Source organism: Protopterus annectens, chromosome 17.part0 (assembly GCF_019279795.1).
Source record: "Protopterus annectens isolate FY-2018-M chromosome 17.part0, PAN1.0, whole genome shotgun sequence".
NCBI lineage: Eukaryota > Metazoa > Chordata > Ceratodontiformes > Protopteridae > Protopterus > Protopterus annectens.
This window is the reverse complement of record NC_056751.1, coordinates 126,589,500-126,609,083: the sequence shown is the minus strand read 5'-3', so window position 1 is coordinate 126,609,083 and position 19,584 is coordinate 126,589,500. Positions and strand designations below refer to the sequence as shown.

General features: G+C 40.9%; 1 protein-coding gene across 1 annotated transcript in view; it reads left to right on the top strand.

Annotated features, from left to right (window-relative positions):
- The window catches only part of TMC2 (transmembrane channel like 2), a 499,206-nt gene that overhangs the window by 434,923 nt on the left and 44,699 nt on the right, over positions 1-19,584 (top strand). Inside the window, exon 15 of the mRNA XM_044058938.1 lies at positions 2,602-2,680. Within this exon, the coding sequence (XP_043914873.1) occupies positions 2,602-2,680 (79 nt within the window). The remainder of the gene's footprint in view (positions 1-2,601; positions 2,681-19,584) is intronic.

Here is a 19,584-nt window from a genome sequence, read left to right as displayed (position 1 = left end):
CATGCCTTTATGCCATAACTCAGAGCAGATCTGGGTATTGCCATCGAGATTCTTGACATAGCTATAGAATGCTTTGTGGTTATCCTTAGAATTAGTGGCAATTTTGTTTTCGTAGTTATCTTTGGAGGATCTTATAAGGGATCTCAGCTTCTTACTGAGGCTGACCAGGGAGCTTCTCCACTCAGGGAGCTCCTCCACTCATGGGATTTTACTCTCTTTTGCAACAGTTTCTTCCTTCTGTTGTACAGTTTGTTTATGGCAGGGGACCACAAGATTGGCTTCCTTTTTTTGGAGGATAGCATCTTGGTTCTGTTTGGGATAGCACGATCCATGCACTCATGTAAGTGCTTATAGAGTGCATTTGTGTAGGATTCAGCAGTTGTAACTGTATTGTCCATCTGCATGGGTGTCATGAAATTCACCACTTCTGTCCTAAGAAGCATGAAGTTGGCTTTGGAGAAATGTTTTACCGTGGTTTCTTTAATGGGGGGGGGGGGGTGGATATCAAGGGTGATTAGCTTGTGGTCGGATTGGACCAACGAGGACTTGACTTCAGGTGTGGAACACCGGTCACTCATGTTAGTAATGACTAGGTCTAGGATATTGTTGCCCCTAGTGGAGGTGTGGATAAGTTGATCCAGGGCATTGGAGTTTATGAATTCCAGAAAGAGTTGAGCTAAGGAGTTGGTACATGAGTAGTTTTCCCAGTTAATGGTGGGGCAGTTGAAGTCGCCCATTATTAGGGTGTTTGGTTGAACCCTAATATTTTCCAGTACATCAAGAAAAGAGGAGTGGGAATCCTGGGGCATGGTGGGGGATCTGTAACAAGCTACAATTTGGATTGAAGTTTTGCCTATAGTTAGTTGCACTTGGATAACCTTGGATGCATTATGCTGAGCAACTAGCCTGGAGGTGTGGATATCCTTAATGAATATGGACACACCTCTGCCACTGGTGTTTCGGTCCAAGTTACATGGCCGAAAAGTGTGGTATGAGTTATAGCCTGGTAGTGCAGGGGTGCTCTCTGGAGCCTTGAACCAGGTCTCAGTCACTGCACAGATATCGATGTTCTCCATTTTAAGGAGTGCCTTGAGTGACTGCATTTTGAGATTTAGACTTCTAGCACTGAGTAGCATTACCCTCAGTTTTTGCTTGCCTGTTCCTGTTACGGTGGTGAATTTGTTATTTGAACCTTGCATATAAAAGGCACTATGGGGGCAGCAAGAGTCTTAGCCAGTATCCGGAATCCCAGGGGCGACAGGTGCAGGCTATCTATGGCAAAGCATTGTGGTCTGTCAACCATGTCATCTCAAGCAGACAGATACTGGATCCCCTTAGAATGACACCAGAAGCTTAGCCAATTGTTGAAGTCAATCATTTTGTCCTTGTACTGCGGTATCATTCTGGGTGATGGCAGAATGCTACTCAGGGCTAGGGTCATACCTGCCTGGACTACAAGATCAGAGAGCTCTTCCATGTCTTTTTTCATGTAGTCCAGGGAGGTATATCTCAGATCATTCACACCAACATGGACAATGACAGAGTCATATTTGTACTTGTTGTGGAGTGACCTGAGTGCATGGGTTATGTGGCGGATCCTGGCACCCGACAGGCAGCTGACAGTAACCTTCTCCTTGTTTAGCCTGGTGAGTGGGACATCATTGTGCCTGACTATAGAGTCACTTATGACTAGTGTGTTGGGTACGTTGTTTTGCCTTATTGGCTGTGGTTGAGTGGCACACTGAGTCTGTGGGCTATGTGTCATTTGGGTTGTGTTGGGGGATGGAGATTACTTGCGTTTCTGTTTTGGAGGTCTCTGTTGCTTAGACTGATTATTATTGAGAACCTCCACAAATGTTTTTGCGTTTCTCTGTGTGGATTTTGGTGGTGTAGAATTAGTGAGGCTATGTGATGAGTGTGGTATGGTGCAAATGTTTACCTTCTCCTCATGACTGTCAAGTTCAGTCTTGATTGGAGAGAGCTTTACCTCCAGTTTGGCTAGATAAGTGCATCTCTCACAGGTTGTAGTGGGTGGTAGGAGGAGAGGGTTTTATGTGTACATGAGGCAATTTCTGCATTGCCTCAAGATGCCCAGATTCATCAGATAGACAGGAGAGAGCACTGGGAGCTGACCCTTGGACATGCCTGAATAAAAAAATATTTTCCTCTAGATAAGTGAGGAAAGTGAGTACAAGAGCTGTTTTTCTCTAAGCAAGTAAGAAAAGTAAGTACAAAAACTGTTTTCCTCTAGGTAATGAGGAAGATTGAGTGCTATAGTAACTAGTAGCTTATTTAGTGCTTACAAGTTCTGAACAAGTGCTGAGCACGAATAAGCAAATTTAAGTGCTAAAACTAAGAATCTGTATCTGCACTAGACAAGTTACAAGACAGAAACAAGTGCAGATGCAGGCTTTTAAATCAGAAAGTTGAAAGATGGAAGAGATTGCCCAAATGGCCAATAACTGCAATTTCTGGGCGAGAACCACTCCTTATGAGGGATTAGCTCATAATATGAACTTCACATAACTGAGAGATCACATGGAAACAGTGTAATACTTTTGATTTATGTGGTATTTAGTTTACTTTATCCTTTCTTGACAGATTGGCCATATACTATCTAAATGCTGTTTCAAAGTCTTATCAACAAGCTAATTTAGAGCTGAAAAAGAAAATGCAGATGGTAAGTATGCTTTTTGTTTGTTATTTTCCTTAAAGCTGACCTATTGCTAGATATTGTAGACAGCAAATAACCTAAAATTTAACATACTAAACAAGTGGTTTAATTTGTATTAAATGTATGATTTTTATGTCTTAGTCATCTTTCAATTTAATTGACAGCTGGTACACACACAATAAAGTAACGGGATCTTTTTGGTGATTTGTGGCATAATATATTACCAGAATGATAAGATGAAATCATGGCAATCGCCAAGAAGATAGGTGGACATGTTTGTTTTTAACATTAGGCCTGCCTACAATCATCCTGCTTCCTCTGCTATGCTGGCCATATATTGTCCACCAGCTGAAAATTGCTTGCCACCATTTGACTCTGTGAAGAAGATCCATTGTCCTTACTGTGAATAACCTTTGGGAAAAAGAGCCAGGTGGTGGTAAGACCATCACCCAATTATCTATAAAACTATTATTCAGTTGTCACCCAGCCATGATGTGGTGACTTTCCAAATTCATGAAATTCTTGTTATAAGTTTACATTTATCTTGTGAAGTTGATAGCCATCCTGCATATTCCTTTATTCCTCCTGTGTCCTACCCTCTGCTTGCCTCCCATTTTCAGCACTTTCCTATAAACCCCCTTTTCACACATTTAACCAGGTCAATAAACAGAATCACACACGATACACATGACTAGAGATGGCACATAAAAGAAACCTACAGTTTTGTCCTCAGCATTTTTGCAATCCTTGGCATCTCACATCAATGCTGAGTGATGGTAAATGGAGGTTCACATCCTGTGTCAAAAGCTGAAGATTTTACCTTTGACCACATTAGTATTGTTATCTCTGTGCAAATGTGCTTAATCTTGCTATGCTAAAGAAAAATAGACTGATAGCCTGCATACAGCTCAGCAAGCTCCTGCCTGGTGCCCTGCAGATTTCTACAGCAGCAGAGAGACAAAAGAGAGACTTTGGAGTGATTAAGTATCAGTTTTCTGCATTTTCTTGCTGCCTTTAGCTAGTTCCGCCTAAAGCACCGATTATTTAGTGTTTCTGTAATTTAAAAACCTTGTTTCAGCTACATATTGTACTTATTTTACTGCCTGCACTTTAACAAAGTTGTTTTTGTGTTTAAATTACCTGTTTAACTGTTGTAGGCTACACACTCAAGTTTGATAGTGATTTATGTGCATTTAAAGTGTTTTTTTGATTGTATCTGCTTTATTTTCTGAAAACAAACAACAACAAATACTTGTTTTCCCACCTTTCCAAGCTAGTATAGTCCAGTTTTCAGGTTAGTGCTGAATTCAGGGCTGTGTTGCAAGTTTTTTGTGTTTGCCCATACCTTACTTGGAAAGAAGGACGTTTCTGTGTTCACCTGTGAGAGAGGGGAGCTTGAGCAGCCTATCTGTCCCTGGAGGAGTTTCAGCCCAGAAATTAGTAGTTTATTGGCCATTTTGGGCTAATTTCTATCTCTTTCATTTCCCTGCTATATAACCTGCATTTGCAAGGTTTTTATGATTGTATATAGCTCAGCAAGCTCCTCCCTGGAGCCCTGCAGAGTTCTACATCAGCAGAGAGACAAAAGAGAGACATTGGAGTGATTAAGTATCATTTTTCTGCATTTTCTTGCTGCCTTTAGCTAATTCAGCCTAAAATGCCAATTGTTTAGAGTTTCTGTGATTTAAAAAAGCTTGTTTCAGCTACATATTGTACTTATTTTACTGCCTGCACTTTAACAAAGTTGTTTTTGTGTTTAAATTACCTGTTTAACTGTTGTAAGCTGCACACTCAAGTGTGATAGCCATTTCTGTGCATTTAAAGTATTTTTTTGATTGTATCTGCTTTATTTATGGAAAACAATACTTGTTTTCCCACCTTTCTAAGCTAGTATAGTCCATTTTTTGGTTAGTGCTGAATTCAGGGCTGTGTTTACAAGTTTCTGTGTTTGCCCACACCTTGCTTGGATAGAAGGAAGATTCTCTGTTCACCTGTGAGAGAGGGGAGCTTTGATGAGCCTATCTGTCCCTGGAGGAGTGGTTTTAGCCCAGAAATTAGTAGTTTATTGGCCATTTTGGGCTAATTTCTATCTTTTTCATTTCCCTGCTATAAAATCCACATTTGCAAGGTTTTTGTGCTTGTATACAGTTCAGCAAGCTCCTGCCTGGTGCCCTGCAGAGTTCTACAGCAACAGAGAGACAAAAGAGATACTTTGGAGTGATTATCATTTTTCGGCATTTTCTTGCTGCCTTTAGCTAATTCCACCTAAAACGCAGATTTTCTAGAGTTTCTGTGATTTAAAATGCTTGTTTCAGCTACATATTGTACTTATTTTACTACCTGCACTTTAACAAAGTCGTTTTTGTGTTTAAATTACCTGTTTAACTGTTGTAAGCTATACACTCAAGTATGATAGCCATTTCTGTGCATTTAAAGTGTTTTTTTATTGTATCTACTTTATTTTCTGAAAAAAAAACAAAAAAAAAAACTTGTTTTCCCACCTTTCTAAGCTAGTATAGTCCAGTTTTCAGATTAGTGTTGAATTCAGGGCTGTGTTACAAGTTTCTGTGTTTGCCCATACTTTACTTGGATAGAAGGAAGTTTCTGTGTTCACCTGTGAGAGAGGGGAGCTTTGAGCAGCCCATCTGTTCCTGGAGGAGTTTCAGCCCAGAAATTAGTAGTTTATTGGCCATTTTGGGCTAATTTCTCTCTCTCTTTCATTTCCCTGCTATAAAACCCACATTTGCAAGGTTTTTGTGCTTGTATGCAGCTCAGCAAGCTGCTGCCTGGTGCCATGCAGATTTCTACAGCAGCAGAGAGAGAAAAGAGAGACTTTGGAGTGATTAAGTATCATTTTTCTGCATTTTCTTACTGCCTTTAGCTAATTCCGTCTATAATGCCGATTCTTTAGAGTTTCTGTGATTTAAAAAGCTTGTTTCAGCTACATATTGTACTCATTTTACTGCCTACAGTTTAACAAAGTAGGTTTTGTGTTTTAATTACCTGTTTAACTGTTGTAGGCTACACACTTAAGTGTGATAGCCATTTCTGTGCATTTAAAGTATTTTTTGATTGTATCTGCTTTATTTTCTGAAAAAAAACTTGTTTTCCCACTTTTCTAAGCTAGTATAGTCCAGTTTTCAGGTTAGTGCTAAATTCAGGGCTGTGTTACAAGTTTCTGTGTTTGCCCATACCTTACTTGGATAGAAGGACGTTTCTGTGTACACCTGTGACAGAGGGGAGCTTTGAGCATCCTATCTGTCCCTGGAGGAGTGGTTTCAGTCCAAAAATTTGTAGTTTATTGGCCATTTTGGGCTAATTTTTATCTCTTTCATTTCCCTGCTATAAAACCTGCATTAGTGCAGTTTTGCGCACTGGACAATGCTGGTTATCTAGGATATAACTATTCCTGGCTCCACAAAGTCTACTCTTCAATTTTTTCCCTTGGAACTAGACAAACTTTCAACTTAAGTACTCAACCCATTCACTTCTCAGCCCGGCACTTGCTCAAAACTCATAGCAAGCACTAATAAAACTTAGCACTAGACCCCCCCCCCATACTGTAGAGAAGGACAAGGCTTTCTATTCGACCTTACCAGCCAATCAGTAAAACAGCTCACTGTACCTATCCAGGCATGTCCAAAGGGCAGTTTTAGGTGTACTCTCTGGTCCAACTGGTGAATCTGGGCATTTTGAGGCAATGTTACAACTGCCTCATGTACACAGACAACCCTCTCCTCCTACCACCAAACACTAATACATGTGAGAGATGCAATTATACAGTCAAACTGGAGGCTAAGCTCTCATAACCGAAGACTGGACCAGACAGTCAAGAGGAGAAGGGAATTACTTGCATTACACCACCAATCTCACATAGACCTATGAAACCAGCACCGGCAAAAAAACACTCACATTTACAAAAACATACTCAGAGGCTCTAAATAAAAATCTTCAAAAGCAACAGAGACCTCCAAAACAGACATCCAAACAACCTCTACCCCCCAACACAAAGCATGAAACACATACTTCACAAAACCAGTGTGCCACACAATCACAGCCCTTAAGGCAAAACAACATACCCAACACACTAGTAATAGGTGACTCTATAGTCAGGCACACTGAAGTCCCACTCACTAGGCTGAACAAGGAGAAGGTTACTGTTAGCTGCCTGTCAGGTACCAGGATCCGCCACATAATACAAGCACTCAGTTCACTCCAGAACAAGTACAGACATGACTCTGTCATTGTCCATGTTGGTGTGAATGACCTGAACCATACCTCCCAGGACTACATGAAAAGAGACATGGAAGAGTTCTCTGATCACGTAGCCCAGGCCAGTATGACCCTAACCCTGATTGGCATCCTGCCCTCACCAAGAATGATACCACGGTATAAAGAAAGAATTATCAATTTCAACAACTGGCTAAGCTTCTGGTGTCATTCAAAGGGGATCCAGTGTCTGTCAGCCTGGGATGACATGCTCGACAAACCACGCTGCTTCGCTAGAGACGGCTTGCACCTGTCACCCATAGTGCCTTTTTTAGGCAAGTCTTAAAAGACAAACCTACCTCCATAAATAGCACAAGTAACAAAAAACTGAGGGTAATGCTACTCAACAACAGAAGTCTAAACCTCAAAATGCACAAACTCGAGGCACTCCTCAGTATGGAGAAAATCTATATACGTGCAGTAACAGAAACCTAGTTTAAGGCTCCAGAGAGCACCCCAGCACTACCAGGATACAACTCATAGCATACATTTCGGCCACAAAACCCAGACTGAAATACAAAAGGTGGGGGCATATCCATATTCATCGAGGATACCCACACCTCCAGGTTAGTGACACAGCACAATGCTTCAGAGATCATCCACGTGCAACTAACAATGGGCACTGCAGAACTGCAATTCAAATTATAGCTTGCTACAGATCACCCACCATGTCCGAGGACCCCAATTCTGCATTTCTGGAAACACTGGGAAACATAAAGGTCCTACCAAACACCCTGATATTCGGTGATTCCAATTACCCAAACATTAACTGGGAGAACTACTCAAGTACTAACTCCCTTGCCCAACATTTCCTAGAATTTATAAACTCAAACCCCCTGGATCAACTGGTCATCACCAACATGGGCAACCGGTGTTCCACACCGTAGGTCAACCCCTCACTGGTTAGATCTGATCATAAACTAATCACTGTGGATATCCACATTCTGCCCCCACCCCCCGGTCAAAGAAACCTCCATGAAAAACTTTTCGAAAGCAAACTTCACGTTACTTAAGACCGAGGTAGAAAGTTTCAAATCCCCCATGTTAAAGGATAATGCTGCCCAAGCTGCAAAATCCCTTACTAATGCACTCTACAGGCACCTACAAGAATGTATGGATCGTGCTATCCCAAGCAAAACCAAGACTCACTCCTCCAAGAAAAGGAAACCAGTCCGGTAGACCCCTGCCATAAACAAGCTATACAATAGAGTGAGGAAACAAGTACAGAAAAGAGTAAAATCCCAAGAGGGGAAGACATCCCTGATCAGTATAAGCAAGAAACTATGATCCCTCATAAAATCATTCAAGGCTAGCTTCGAAAGAAAAATTGCCAAGGACTCCAAAGATAACCTCAAGGTATTCTTTAGCTATGCAAGAATCAAAGTGGCAATTCCCAGATCTGCTTAGAGTTAGTGCAGAATGGCACAAAATACACTGAACCGACCGATATCGCCAACATCCTTGGCAGACAGGTTCAGTGCAAACTTCACCCCCTCTCACCCCAAAAGGGCTCATAACCATACCAGAGGAATGCAGTGCCCCTGAAATCACAGACACTCAGGTTAAAACAGCCCTCTTCAAAGCCAAAAACATAGTATCAATGGGACCGGATGGTGTCCCAGGCTGCGTCCTACATGAGCTCAAAGATGAACTAACCCCTCACCTAAACACACTGTTCAAACTCAGCCTGTCTACAGGCTATGTGTCCATAGAGTGGCACACAGCAATGGTTATTCCGCTCCACAAAGATGGAGCCACAACTGACCCCAGGAACTAGTGCCCTATAAGCCTGACTAGCTTGGTCTACAAGGCTATGGAGCGCATCATCATGGATCTCATTAGCAGAGACATTGGGAACCCCCAAACACTTGACCCTACCCAGTTTGGCTTTGTTAAGGGCAGATCATGCCTCCTAAACCTGGTTAACTTCTTTGAGACAGTTACCAAGGCTATAGATGAGGGAAAGGTGCCTTGCAAAGGCCTTCAACACCATTCCTCATTGTGGTATCATAGACAAGCTCACCAGCCTGAACATAAACCCCTATGTCACGAGATGGGTTGCCAACTGGTTCATGGACAGAACCCACAGGTAAGAGTTGCGGGAGCTAGGTCTGACTCTAAACCGGATACAAGTGGCGTTCTCTAGGGCTCAGTCCTAAGGTCATAAGGCATATACTTCTCAGAGGTACAGGCAAGCACAGGAGGACTATGGCTGACCAAGTTTGCAGATGACTGCAAACTAGGGGCTATAATTGACTCTCCGGCTGACACAGACATCCTCCAAAAGGGTCTCACTGAGACAGATACCTGGTGTCAAAACCATGGCCTCAAGCTACATGCCAAAAAGTGCATAGTTATCTCCTTTGGAAAAAATAAAGTACTCACAAATTACCACATAGGTGGTAGCCCCCTAAATACAGAAGACGAAATAAGGGATCTGGGGACCCAAGTAGATAGTAATCTCTCATTTGATAATCACATTGCTAAAGTGGTGAGAAAATCCTTCTATGTGGCCCACCTAATCACAAATGGGTTTGCATCCAGATCAAAAGAGGTCATTGTGCCCCTCTACGCATCACTCATCAAACCCATCATAGGTTATTTGGGATGTACCTTACAAGACACCTGGAAAGATCACAGAAGTACCTCACCAAGAGGATCAATGGCCTCAAACAGATGCCCTATGCAGCTCAACTGAAGAAACTCCAGCTGTACTCAGTTGCATACCCCCTACTCAGAGATGATCTCTGCCTGACATACAAGGCCATGTCCAACCCAGAACTGATGGACATGCTCCGCCTAAAGAAAACCATATCCCCTCGAGCCACACACTCTAGGGATCTAAACCTCACCACAACAATAAATAGGATGTGCTGGAGGGATAGATTCCTGTCCCAGAGATGTCCCATGCTCTGGAACAAGATTCCAGTCTGCATTAGGCAGAGCTCCTCACTAACACTCTTCAAGAGAAACATTGATAAGTGGATGGGAAACAGGACTTTTATCCCGGGGATCACTTCAGTGGCTCTGCTGGACAGAGGCACAGGGAACTAATCTAAGGGGCGGCAAAAGCCAACACATTCTGGCTAGGCTTATAAATGCCTTTGGGCAGATAGCTTAATAGCTACCTATGATCCTATGATAGAACTATTCCAAAAAAGTTATTCTTACACATTTATTAGATTGATAGATGTAATGTACACCTTATGGGATGTTGCAATTGTCATTACTGTGATGAAGCCTGATTCCTACAGTCTCTCTTTCTTCAGTCTTTTGTCACTGTTCCTTCAAATGTTTGATTTTTGTGAAGTGCAAGTCCCTATGTATTGTATTTAGGTAATGCTGAAGTCTGTAGCCTGCTTTTTGCATAGTGTCAAGGGTCTGAATCCAGAAGTATGCCAAACATTATCAAAATGATTTTCTGTATTAATAGTGTGCGTGTGTGCGTGTGTGTGTGTGTGTGTGTGTGTGTGTGTGTGTGTGTGTGTGTGTGTGTGTGTGTGTGTGTGTGTGTAACTGATGGCTGCATATGTTATTAACCCATCATTATCCTATTTATGTCTTCAGCATGTTTCAGCTGTCTTACTTCTGCCTTCTCCATATTGGAAGCACTTTATTGTAAAGAGCATGACAGAAGAATTATGATGACAAACCTAAGAGTAACACACAGCAAAGATGGCCAGAAATGGACCATATACAAAACTCTTTTGATATCTCTAGACCTTTTTCCCCCATCTGTCTCACTCTCTCTCTCTCTTCCACCCATCTATCTCATCACACTTTGTCTTCTGCATCTGCATGATGCCTGACCCCAAGCAGCAACTGTTAGTCACAGTAAATTCACAGTAAATGACAGTACGTGGCTTATGGCAAAAAATGCTGAGTTTTTCCTTTAGGCCACATTAGTCTGCTGCCCCTCAGGCTACTGTGCTTCACATCACTGCACTATAGAAAGACAGAGTGATAGCAGTACGATGCTACAGTTATCATATTTTGAACAGATTGCAGATTACAATGTACACCATATGGGATATTTCAGTTGTAACTACTGTTGTGAAGTAAGGTGCACATAAACCTCCATGCTTCATAGTATTTTCATAGTACCGTCTAATGTCTGTGTTTTGATACCTGACATTTGCCTTCCTTTGTGGTGTCATCAGCTATCTACTGCATCTATGGACTGCCTATGCAGGTTGGCAAGTGTCTAGATCCATCATCAGGTATACAAATATTAAACATTATAATTTCTCGTTAACAGACCTAGGGATTCATGTATACATCCATAATTCCACAAGCATTAACATTCTTGGTCTCTTACGTAGTTCTGAAGCAGTCCAAACATGGTCATAGCTTCCCAGAATAAAGTGCAAGACATTTGATAAAATCAAGGATTTATGGGTTAACAAGCACATCTTAAAATCACAGCTGCTATACACACATAAGGTGATAGGATTACTTAATTTGCATTGTCACGCATTTATAGGAAGTCTTTTAATTATAACATCCACAAATATGTTATCATGTAGTGATATCATATAAATGCATACAATTGCAGAAGCAGTACAACATGCCTTAAATCCACAGGCAGTCAACAGATATGAGGACATCTCCTGTTACGTGTGCATGTGACACAATATACTGTACCTTGTGTACTTAGAAAGGTAGCTGTTCGAATCCAGCAGTGAAAGACTATTAATGGCTTCAACTGCAGTCCCAATGTGTAGATGTACACTGGGAGATGTGTCCTCCATCACTTTTAGCCCAAACAACTGCTTTGCACCAAACTTTTAATGTCATCCTTTCAAATGTGCAATATATCGCAGTTCTAGTCTGAGTTCTCCTGTAGCTAGGTTGTGTAACTAGATAGGTAGGTAGCTCAATTCCAGCAATAATTCACTTGTTAAAGTGAATGTGAATGTAAATCAAGGTAAGAATGGCTTACTTCAAGTACTGATACATAGATTTACATGGGCAGAGGTTTCTCCCAGCACTATTAGTCCCTTTTAGCACACATCTCCATTGCAACACAGTTCTGATGTCATCTTTTCAAATGCACAGTACCTCAGACTTGTAGTCAGACTTCTCCTGTAGCACTTGTTAATACAATGATTTCTAGCATATATACTTAGAAACATAGGTGTTTTGTATCCAGCAAAGACTTGTTTGACTCAGAGTGTGTGTGTGTGTGTGTGTGTGTGTGTGTGTGTGTGTGTGTGTGTGTGTGTGCGTGTGTGTGTGTTTAAATCTAAATAAAAAATTGGCATTACCTACAGATATATGTATTTTTACACTAGGACAGGGCTCTCCTAACACTTTTGTCTGCCTTGTTAAACAACGATGATGCTATCCATTGAAGTATGCTTTTTCTCACAGTTGCAGTACAGCTTCAGTGGTGATGAAGCATACTTCTCAATTGTCCAGATTTTCACCTCAAATTTTGGTTTGTTCCCCATAAAATGTGTGGATTTCAGCAAAATCAATGAGGATTGAATTAACTAAATCATGACAGGCATTTAGGTGTCAAACTTCATATCTTTCAGAAAATGCATGGTAACACAAAGTCTTTTATTCCAGCTACCTTCTAAGACCAGTATTTATAATGTGTCCCTATTACTGGGCATTTGCCCCCCCCCCCATTATTTTTGGCTTTGTTCAGATTTTTTGTGCTAAGCTATTGAGAGGTATATGACGGAGGCTGATACACTGCAGGATTTGAACAGCTGCCTATCCAAGTCCACAAGTTACAGAACAAATGCCAATATGTTGTGATTGTATTTACACCACCTTGTCCAACATTCCGTCAACATCTTTCCATACCTTTTAGGTAACACTGGCCTTTCAGCACATTGATGTCATCACTTTCAAATATGTGTTCTGTGTGCATTGAGATAACAGCTCCCCTTGGATTCATGTAGTGAAATCTGACTTCTGCAGCATGTACAGTTACATAGGCACCTGTTTGAATCTTGTAAAGTATGTGTGTCCATATATTTTGATGGATAATAGTGGCTTAAACAGCAAACAGGTAATACTAATGTCTGCCACAATGCACACTTCAGGGCAATATATGATGTACAGCATGATGCTGTACTGCATTCAGAGGTGTAGTGTGCCAATATTATGTATATAAATATATACTGTATTCTAGTTGCAGGCTTCAGCAGGAAGGACAAATGTACTATTGATGTTTACACTCCTAACAATGATTGTTTTATTCCCCTAACTTATGTGCATATTCCAGTGGTAGCCTGATGCCCTCATTCTCCTACAATATTACACTAAAGCACCCACATACTGATGTTCACTTGCCAAACACAGATACTGTAAAAGGTATAGTTTTCTGTATGAAAGTGTCAGTAAAGCTGGTTCTTGTTGGTTTTCTTACCCCTTCCCTATATGAGTCAGTTGTCCAGCAACTTAAGTTGCATTCTTCCCCTGAGCAATGGGAGATTGAGTGCACCCTGTGCCCTGGGTTGTTTTCAAACTACTCTTTCCCCCCAACCACACACACACACACACACACACACACACACACACACATATATATATATATATATATATATATATATATATATATATATATATTGTTTAGGAAAATACATAAATATATGTTATTTAGATTTTAAATTATATTTCTTAGTTACTACAGCATTTGTTAGAGTGTATTTCAAATTTGTAGCTTTAAAAATTTTTTCAAGTAAACAGTGAAACAAAATGCATTAAAAAATAATTACAAAAGTACTCATTTCAGAACATTTCAACCATAAAAGACTACTCAAACTAATGTCAGTATAATCCAGCAATATCTGTACTCACCAACTATGACCACTTAATTGACTGTGTACATATCACATGACCACAATAAAGTATTAAAATTTGTTTTACACAAATAGACACTAGTCAGTCAAAGACAGCCTGATTACTTTTTAACTTTATCAACACAGCAGGGTCAGTCATTTTTATTCACACACATCCCCCAAACCTAGCAATTATAGGTACATCATTAAATCCATCATTCTTAGATTACTGTGTCAAAAATTAGTGACAATAATAATGACCAATGTAACAAATATCAAATGAGTTTCACACAAACACATAACCATAGTAAAGTATTCCAACTTAATTCACACACATATGCACACTAGTCTTGCAAATCCAGATTAAAGACTGTTTAAAAATGATTATAAGATCATAAGGTACGTTCTTTTACAGATAGTCCCCCCAACAAGTAGTTATAGCAACTTTATTTACTGTGCACACCTATTATTGTTATAAAGAAATGCATTACGTGTACCTTACGGGTACCTTTGGATGAACTACATGTAACTGTACAAGGATCATTAGCATCACACCATAAGACCTAGCCACATGTAACACAGTTTAAATAGAAGAATATTTATGATGAGAATGTAAGAAATATTAGCCATCTGAAAATATATGTTAAGTCAGTAGGCATAATCTCTGCAGAAGTAAAAGTCATCTGACTAATTCCACATTAAGGATAGGTAATACTAATGCAGATATTGCTGCTGGCAATTAACTTGTATTCCAGTGCTTCATCTCAAATGCAGTGTCTGTTTCCCTTGAAGAATAAATGTCCTATGTTGCACTATGTGCAGGAGAAGAGGCAGAAGGCATGACCGAAGGCAGGTAAAGGCTAGGACTGTGATAGTGAGGGTTGGAACTTTGAATGTTGGCAGTATGACTGGTATAGGGAGAGAGTTAGCTGATATGATGGACCGAAGGAAGGTTGGTATATTGTATGTGCAAGAGACCAGATGGAAAGGGAGCAAGGCTAGGTGTATCGGAGGCGGGTTCAAATTGTTTTATCATGGTGTGGATGGGAAGAAAATGGCGTTGGCATTATCCTGAAGGAACAGTATGCTAAGAGTGTTTTGGAGGTGAAAAGAGTGTTGAATAGAGTGATGTTTATGAAGCTGATGGTGTAATGATGAATGTTGTTAGTGTATATGCTCCACAAGTTGGGTGTGTGATGGATGAGAAAAAAAAATTTTGGGAGTGAGTTGGATGAAGTGATGATGACTGTACCCAAGGGTGAGAGACTGGTGATTGGAGCAGATTTCAATGGGCATGTTGGTGAAGGGAGCAGAGGGGATGAGGAAGTGATGGGTAGGTATGGTGTTAAGCAAAGGAATGCAGAAGGTCAGATGGTAGTGGATTTTGTGAAAAGGATGGACATGGCTGTGATGAATATGTATTTTAACAAGAGGGAGGAGCATAGGGTGACATACAAGAGTGGAGAAAGATGCACACAGGTGGATTATATCTTATTTAGAAAGGCCAGTCTGAAGGAGATTGGAGACTGTAAAGTGGTGGTAGGGGAAAGTGTAGTTAGGCAGCATAGGATGGGTGGTTTGTAGGATGACATTGGTGATCAAGAAGAGGAGGATGAGTGTGAGGGCAGCACCAAGGATCAAATGGTGGAAATTGAAAAAGGGTAATTGTGAGGTGATGTTCAGGGAAGAGTTAAGACTGTCACTGGGTGGCAGTGAAGAGTTACTGAATAGCTGGGTAACTACAGCAGAGCTAGTAAGAGAGATGGCTAGAAAGGTGCTTGGTGTGACATCTGGAAAGAGGAAGGAGGACAAGGAGACCTGGTGGTGGAATGAAGAAGTACAGGAGAGTATACAGAGAAAGAGGTTGGTGAAGAAGAAGTGGGATTGTCAGAGAGATGAAGAAAGTAGACAAGAGTATAAGGAGATGAGGTGCATGGCAAAAAGAGAGGTGGCGAAGGCTAAAGATAAGGCGTATGAAGAGTTGTATAAAAGGTTGGACACTAAGGAGGGAGAAAAGGACCTGTACCGATTGACTAGACAGAAGGACCGAGCTAGTAAAGATGTGCAGCAGGTGAGGGTGATAAAGGATAATGAGGGAAACGTACTCTCAAGCGAGGAGAGTGTGTTGAGCAGATGGAAAGATTACTTTGAGGGGCTGATGAATGAAGAGAATGAGTGGGAGTGAAGGTTGGATGATGTGCAGATAGTGAATCATAAAGTGCAGTGGATTAGCCAGGAGGAAGTAAGGATAGCTATGAAGAGGATGAAGAACGGAGAGGCTGCTGGTTCAGATGACATACCTGTGGAAGCATGGAGGTGTTTAGGTGAAATGGCAGTGGAGTTTTTAACTAGATTGTTTAATGAAATCTTGGAAAGTGAGAGGATGCCTGAGGAATGGAGAAGTGTTTTGGTACCAATTTTTAAGAATAAGGGTGATGTGCAGAGCTGTAGCAACTACAGAGGGATTAAATTGATCAGTCACAGCATGACGTTTTGGGAAAGAGTAGTGGAAGTTAGGTTAAGAAGGGAGGTGATGATTAGTGATCAGCAGTATGGTTTCATGCCAGGAAAGAGCACTACAGATGCGATGTTTGCTCTGAGAGTTTTGATGGTGAAGTACAGAGAAGGTCAGAAGGAGTTGCATCATGTCTTTGTGGATTTAGAGAAAGCATATGACAGGGTGCCCAGAGAGGAGTTGTGGTATTGTATGAGGAAGTTGGGAGTGTCAGAGAAGTATGTAAGAGTGGTACAGGTTATGTACGAGGGTAGTGTGACAGCGGTGAGGTCTGCGGTGGGAGTGATGGATGCTTTTAAGGTGGAGGTGGGATTGCATCAAGGATCAGCTCTGAGCCCTTTCTTATTTGCAATGGTGATGGACAGGTTGACAGATGAGATCAGGCAGGAGTCCCCGTGGACTATGATGTTTGCAGATGACATTGTGATCTGTAGTGAGAGTAGGGAACAGGTGGAGGAGACCCAGGAGAAGTGGAGATATGCTCTAGAGAGAAGAGGAATGAAGGTCAGCAGGACAAAGACAGAATATATGTCTGCGAGTGAGAGGGAGGATAGAGGAATGGTGAGGATACAGGGAGTAGAGGTGGCAAAGGTGGATGAGTTTAAATACTTGGGATCAATAGTTCAGAGTAATGGTGAGTGTGGAAGAGAAGTGAAGAAGTGAGTACAGGCAGGATTGAGTGGGTGGAGAAGAGTGTCAGGAGTGATTTGTGACAGACGAGTACCAGTAAGAGTGAAAGGGAAGGTCTACAAGAGGGTAGTGAGACCAGCTATGTTATATGGGTTAGAGACAGTGGCAGTGACAAAAAGGCAGGAGTCAGAGCTTGACGTGGCAGAGTTGAAGATGTTAAGATTTGCACTGGGTGTGACGAGGATGGACAGGATTCAGAATAAGTGTATTAGAGGGTAAGCCCAGGTTAAAAAGTTTGGAGACAAAGCCAGAGAGGCAAGATTACGTTGGTTTAGGCATGTGCTGAGGAGGGATGCAGAGTATATTCAGAAAAAGACGCTAAGGATGAAGCTGCCATGTAACAGGAAAAGAGGAAGGCCTAAGATAAGGTTTATGGATGTGGTGAAAGGGGACATGCAGGTGGTTGGTGTGACATAGCAAGATGCAGAGGACAGGAAGAAATGGAAACAGTTCATCTGCTATGGCGACCCCTAACGGGAGCAGCCGAAAGAAGAAGAAGAAGTTGCACTAAAAAATGGTATGCTGATGATATTGCCATAACACTTCCTTAAGCAGAACAGCTGTGCAATAAGGGATGTTTGGCAAAAAGCAAACACAGGTCTATAGTTACTTAATAGTCATGCAGTCCAGAAGACCATTACGGAGCCTAGCCCAAATTCCCATAGTCCCAAGGTACTGTTTAAGTGACTTGCTCAAAGTCACACAGCAGGGAAATAAGGTTGGAAAATTTCAAACCATGTACCCTTAGCAAAGGAAGCAGCTCATTAACAATTCAGAGATTTAGTCCTCTGCTGTAACTGCCAGACAGAGTAACATTTTTTAACTAAATACATAAATCCTTTACAACTGATCATGTGGATAAGACTATCTTATTATTATCATCACTCAAAATAATGCACATTATATAATGTAACAAATGGCAACCCCTTCACAGTTGCTGTAGGCTGTAAAGAAGGTACTGCAAAAATATATTATTAAAATGCAACACTGTTAGATTATATTACACAATCCAGGCCTATTAATGATATCTGATATTCTCAAAATCAGTGCTGGAGCACTGTTCCTGCATTTCCAGTTCCCAAAATGTAAAGCTGCAGTAGGCAGCTATTCTCCTTCAAAGAGCTTCGTAGAGAAGCAGCAGGGTGCCATTCTCCTTAAAGGCACTTTGTAAAGCAGCAGCAGTCAAAACTTAAAACAACCATCCTCCAGCTTCCAGTTCCAATCAAAATGTAAAGTAGCAAAGCGATTTTCCATACTTATTCATTAAAATCATCTACCATTCTCCTCCAGCTTCCTACTCAATCATTCAGTAAAGCACTTCCTGTGTGTATACTTCCTGTATTGTCACTGGTCCATCTGTGTACTATGTACTTCTAATACAGAGGGAGACTTTGGCTGTACTACAGGTGCAACTGGGAAATAATTGTTTTCTTAGCTGGTCATGGGTCTCCCGAAGTTGTTGGCCCTGGGTGGCCACCTGTTTCGCCCATTTATAATTTGGCACTGCCCCCTCCCCCAGGGCAGTTGAGCCAGCACTGGTCATTCACTTGCACCCTCTGTAGCCATTTCCTCTAATTCCTGGCTTGTCAAACAATTCCAGATCATCCCTGGTCACAAACAGGGCTTTATTCCTTTGTACCACAGAGATAACCAAGCTTAAGAGTAACTTAATCAAATCTATGTCATGATATTGATAACTAAAAATACTGAAACCCCCAAGTTTTGAAAACTCAAAATATTGAAAACTTAATTAATACAGGGGAGTAAGCCCCCCACCCCCTGTGCTCACCACAGCTCTTGATAATTATATATACCAACTTTGGGATCGCACAGCAGCAGTGGGGAAAAGGTATATTGTCATTTTCAGTATTTTGAATTTCAGTATTTTGAGTTTATAATTAAATGAATGGAACCCACTTCATCTAAAATTATTTCTCAGTCATTTCAAAGGTGCTATATTTCCTATTTGCAGATTCTTTGACTGGTAGTGTGTAAAAAACATATTTTACCTTTTCATTTGTCTAATCTCCAGAGAGGAACTGCAAAAACACCACATGCTGAATATGCCTAGCCAATAAACGTTCCCTGAAAGCATAACTCTAGGCTTTTTTCCTCATTGTGATTATTTAGTTTTGCCCTAAACTCCTTATATCCTAATACAATAATAATAATAGAGGAGATTTACTTCACAGAAATATGAGACAACATTCTGGAGTAAGGCAGGAAACTCTAAGGTCTTTCCAACATACAAGCCATGTAAACCCAATTGATAATATGCTACCTAAAAATGTATCACAACCCAAGGGGCAGATTAAACCTGACAGCAATAGTTTTAATAATAATGCACTCGAATGGCTAACTAGATTATGACCTAAATACTCTTATTTGGAATTTGCTTACTGTCTGACTAGTACTATGTGGCAGTAAAAAAGTATACAATATTTCAATCTTTATACAAAAGTTGATCAGTTCATTTTGGACTTTTGTTCCCCACCCTCATTTATTTTTACCCTGCTTTTCAGTTTGAAAATTTTTTCATTAATGGACCTCATAAATAAAGACATAGGAATTTGCAGACTTTGGATCCAACCCAGTTTGGCTTTGTCAAAGGCAGATCATGCCTTTTAAACTTGGTTGAC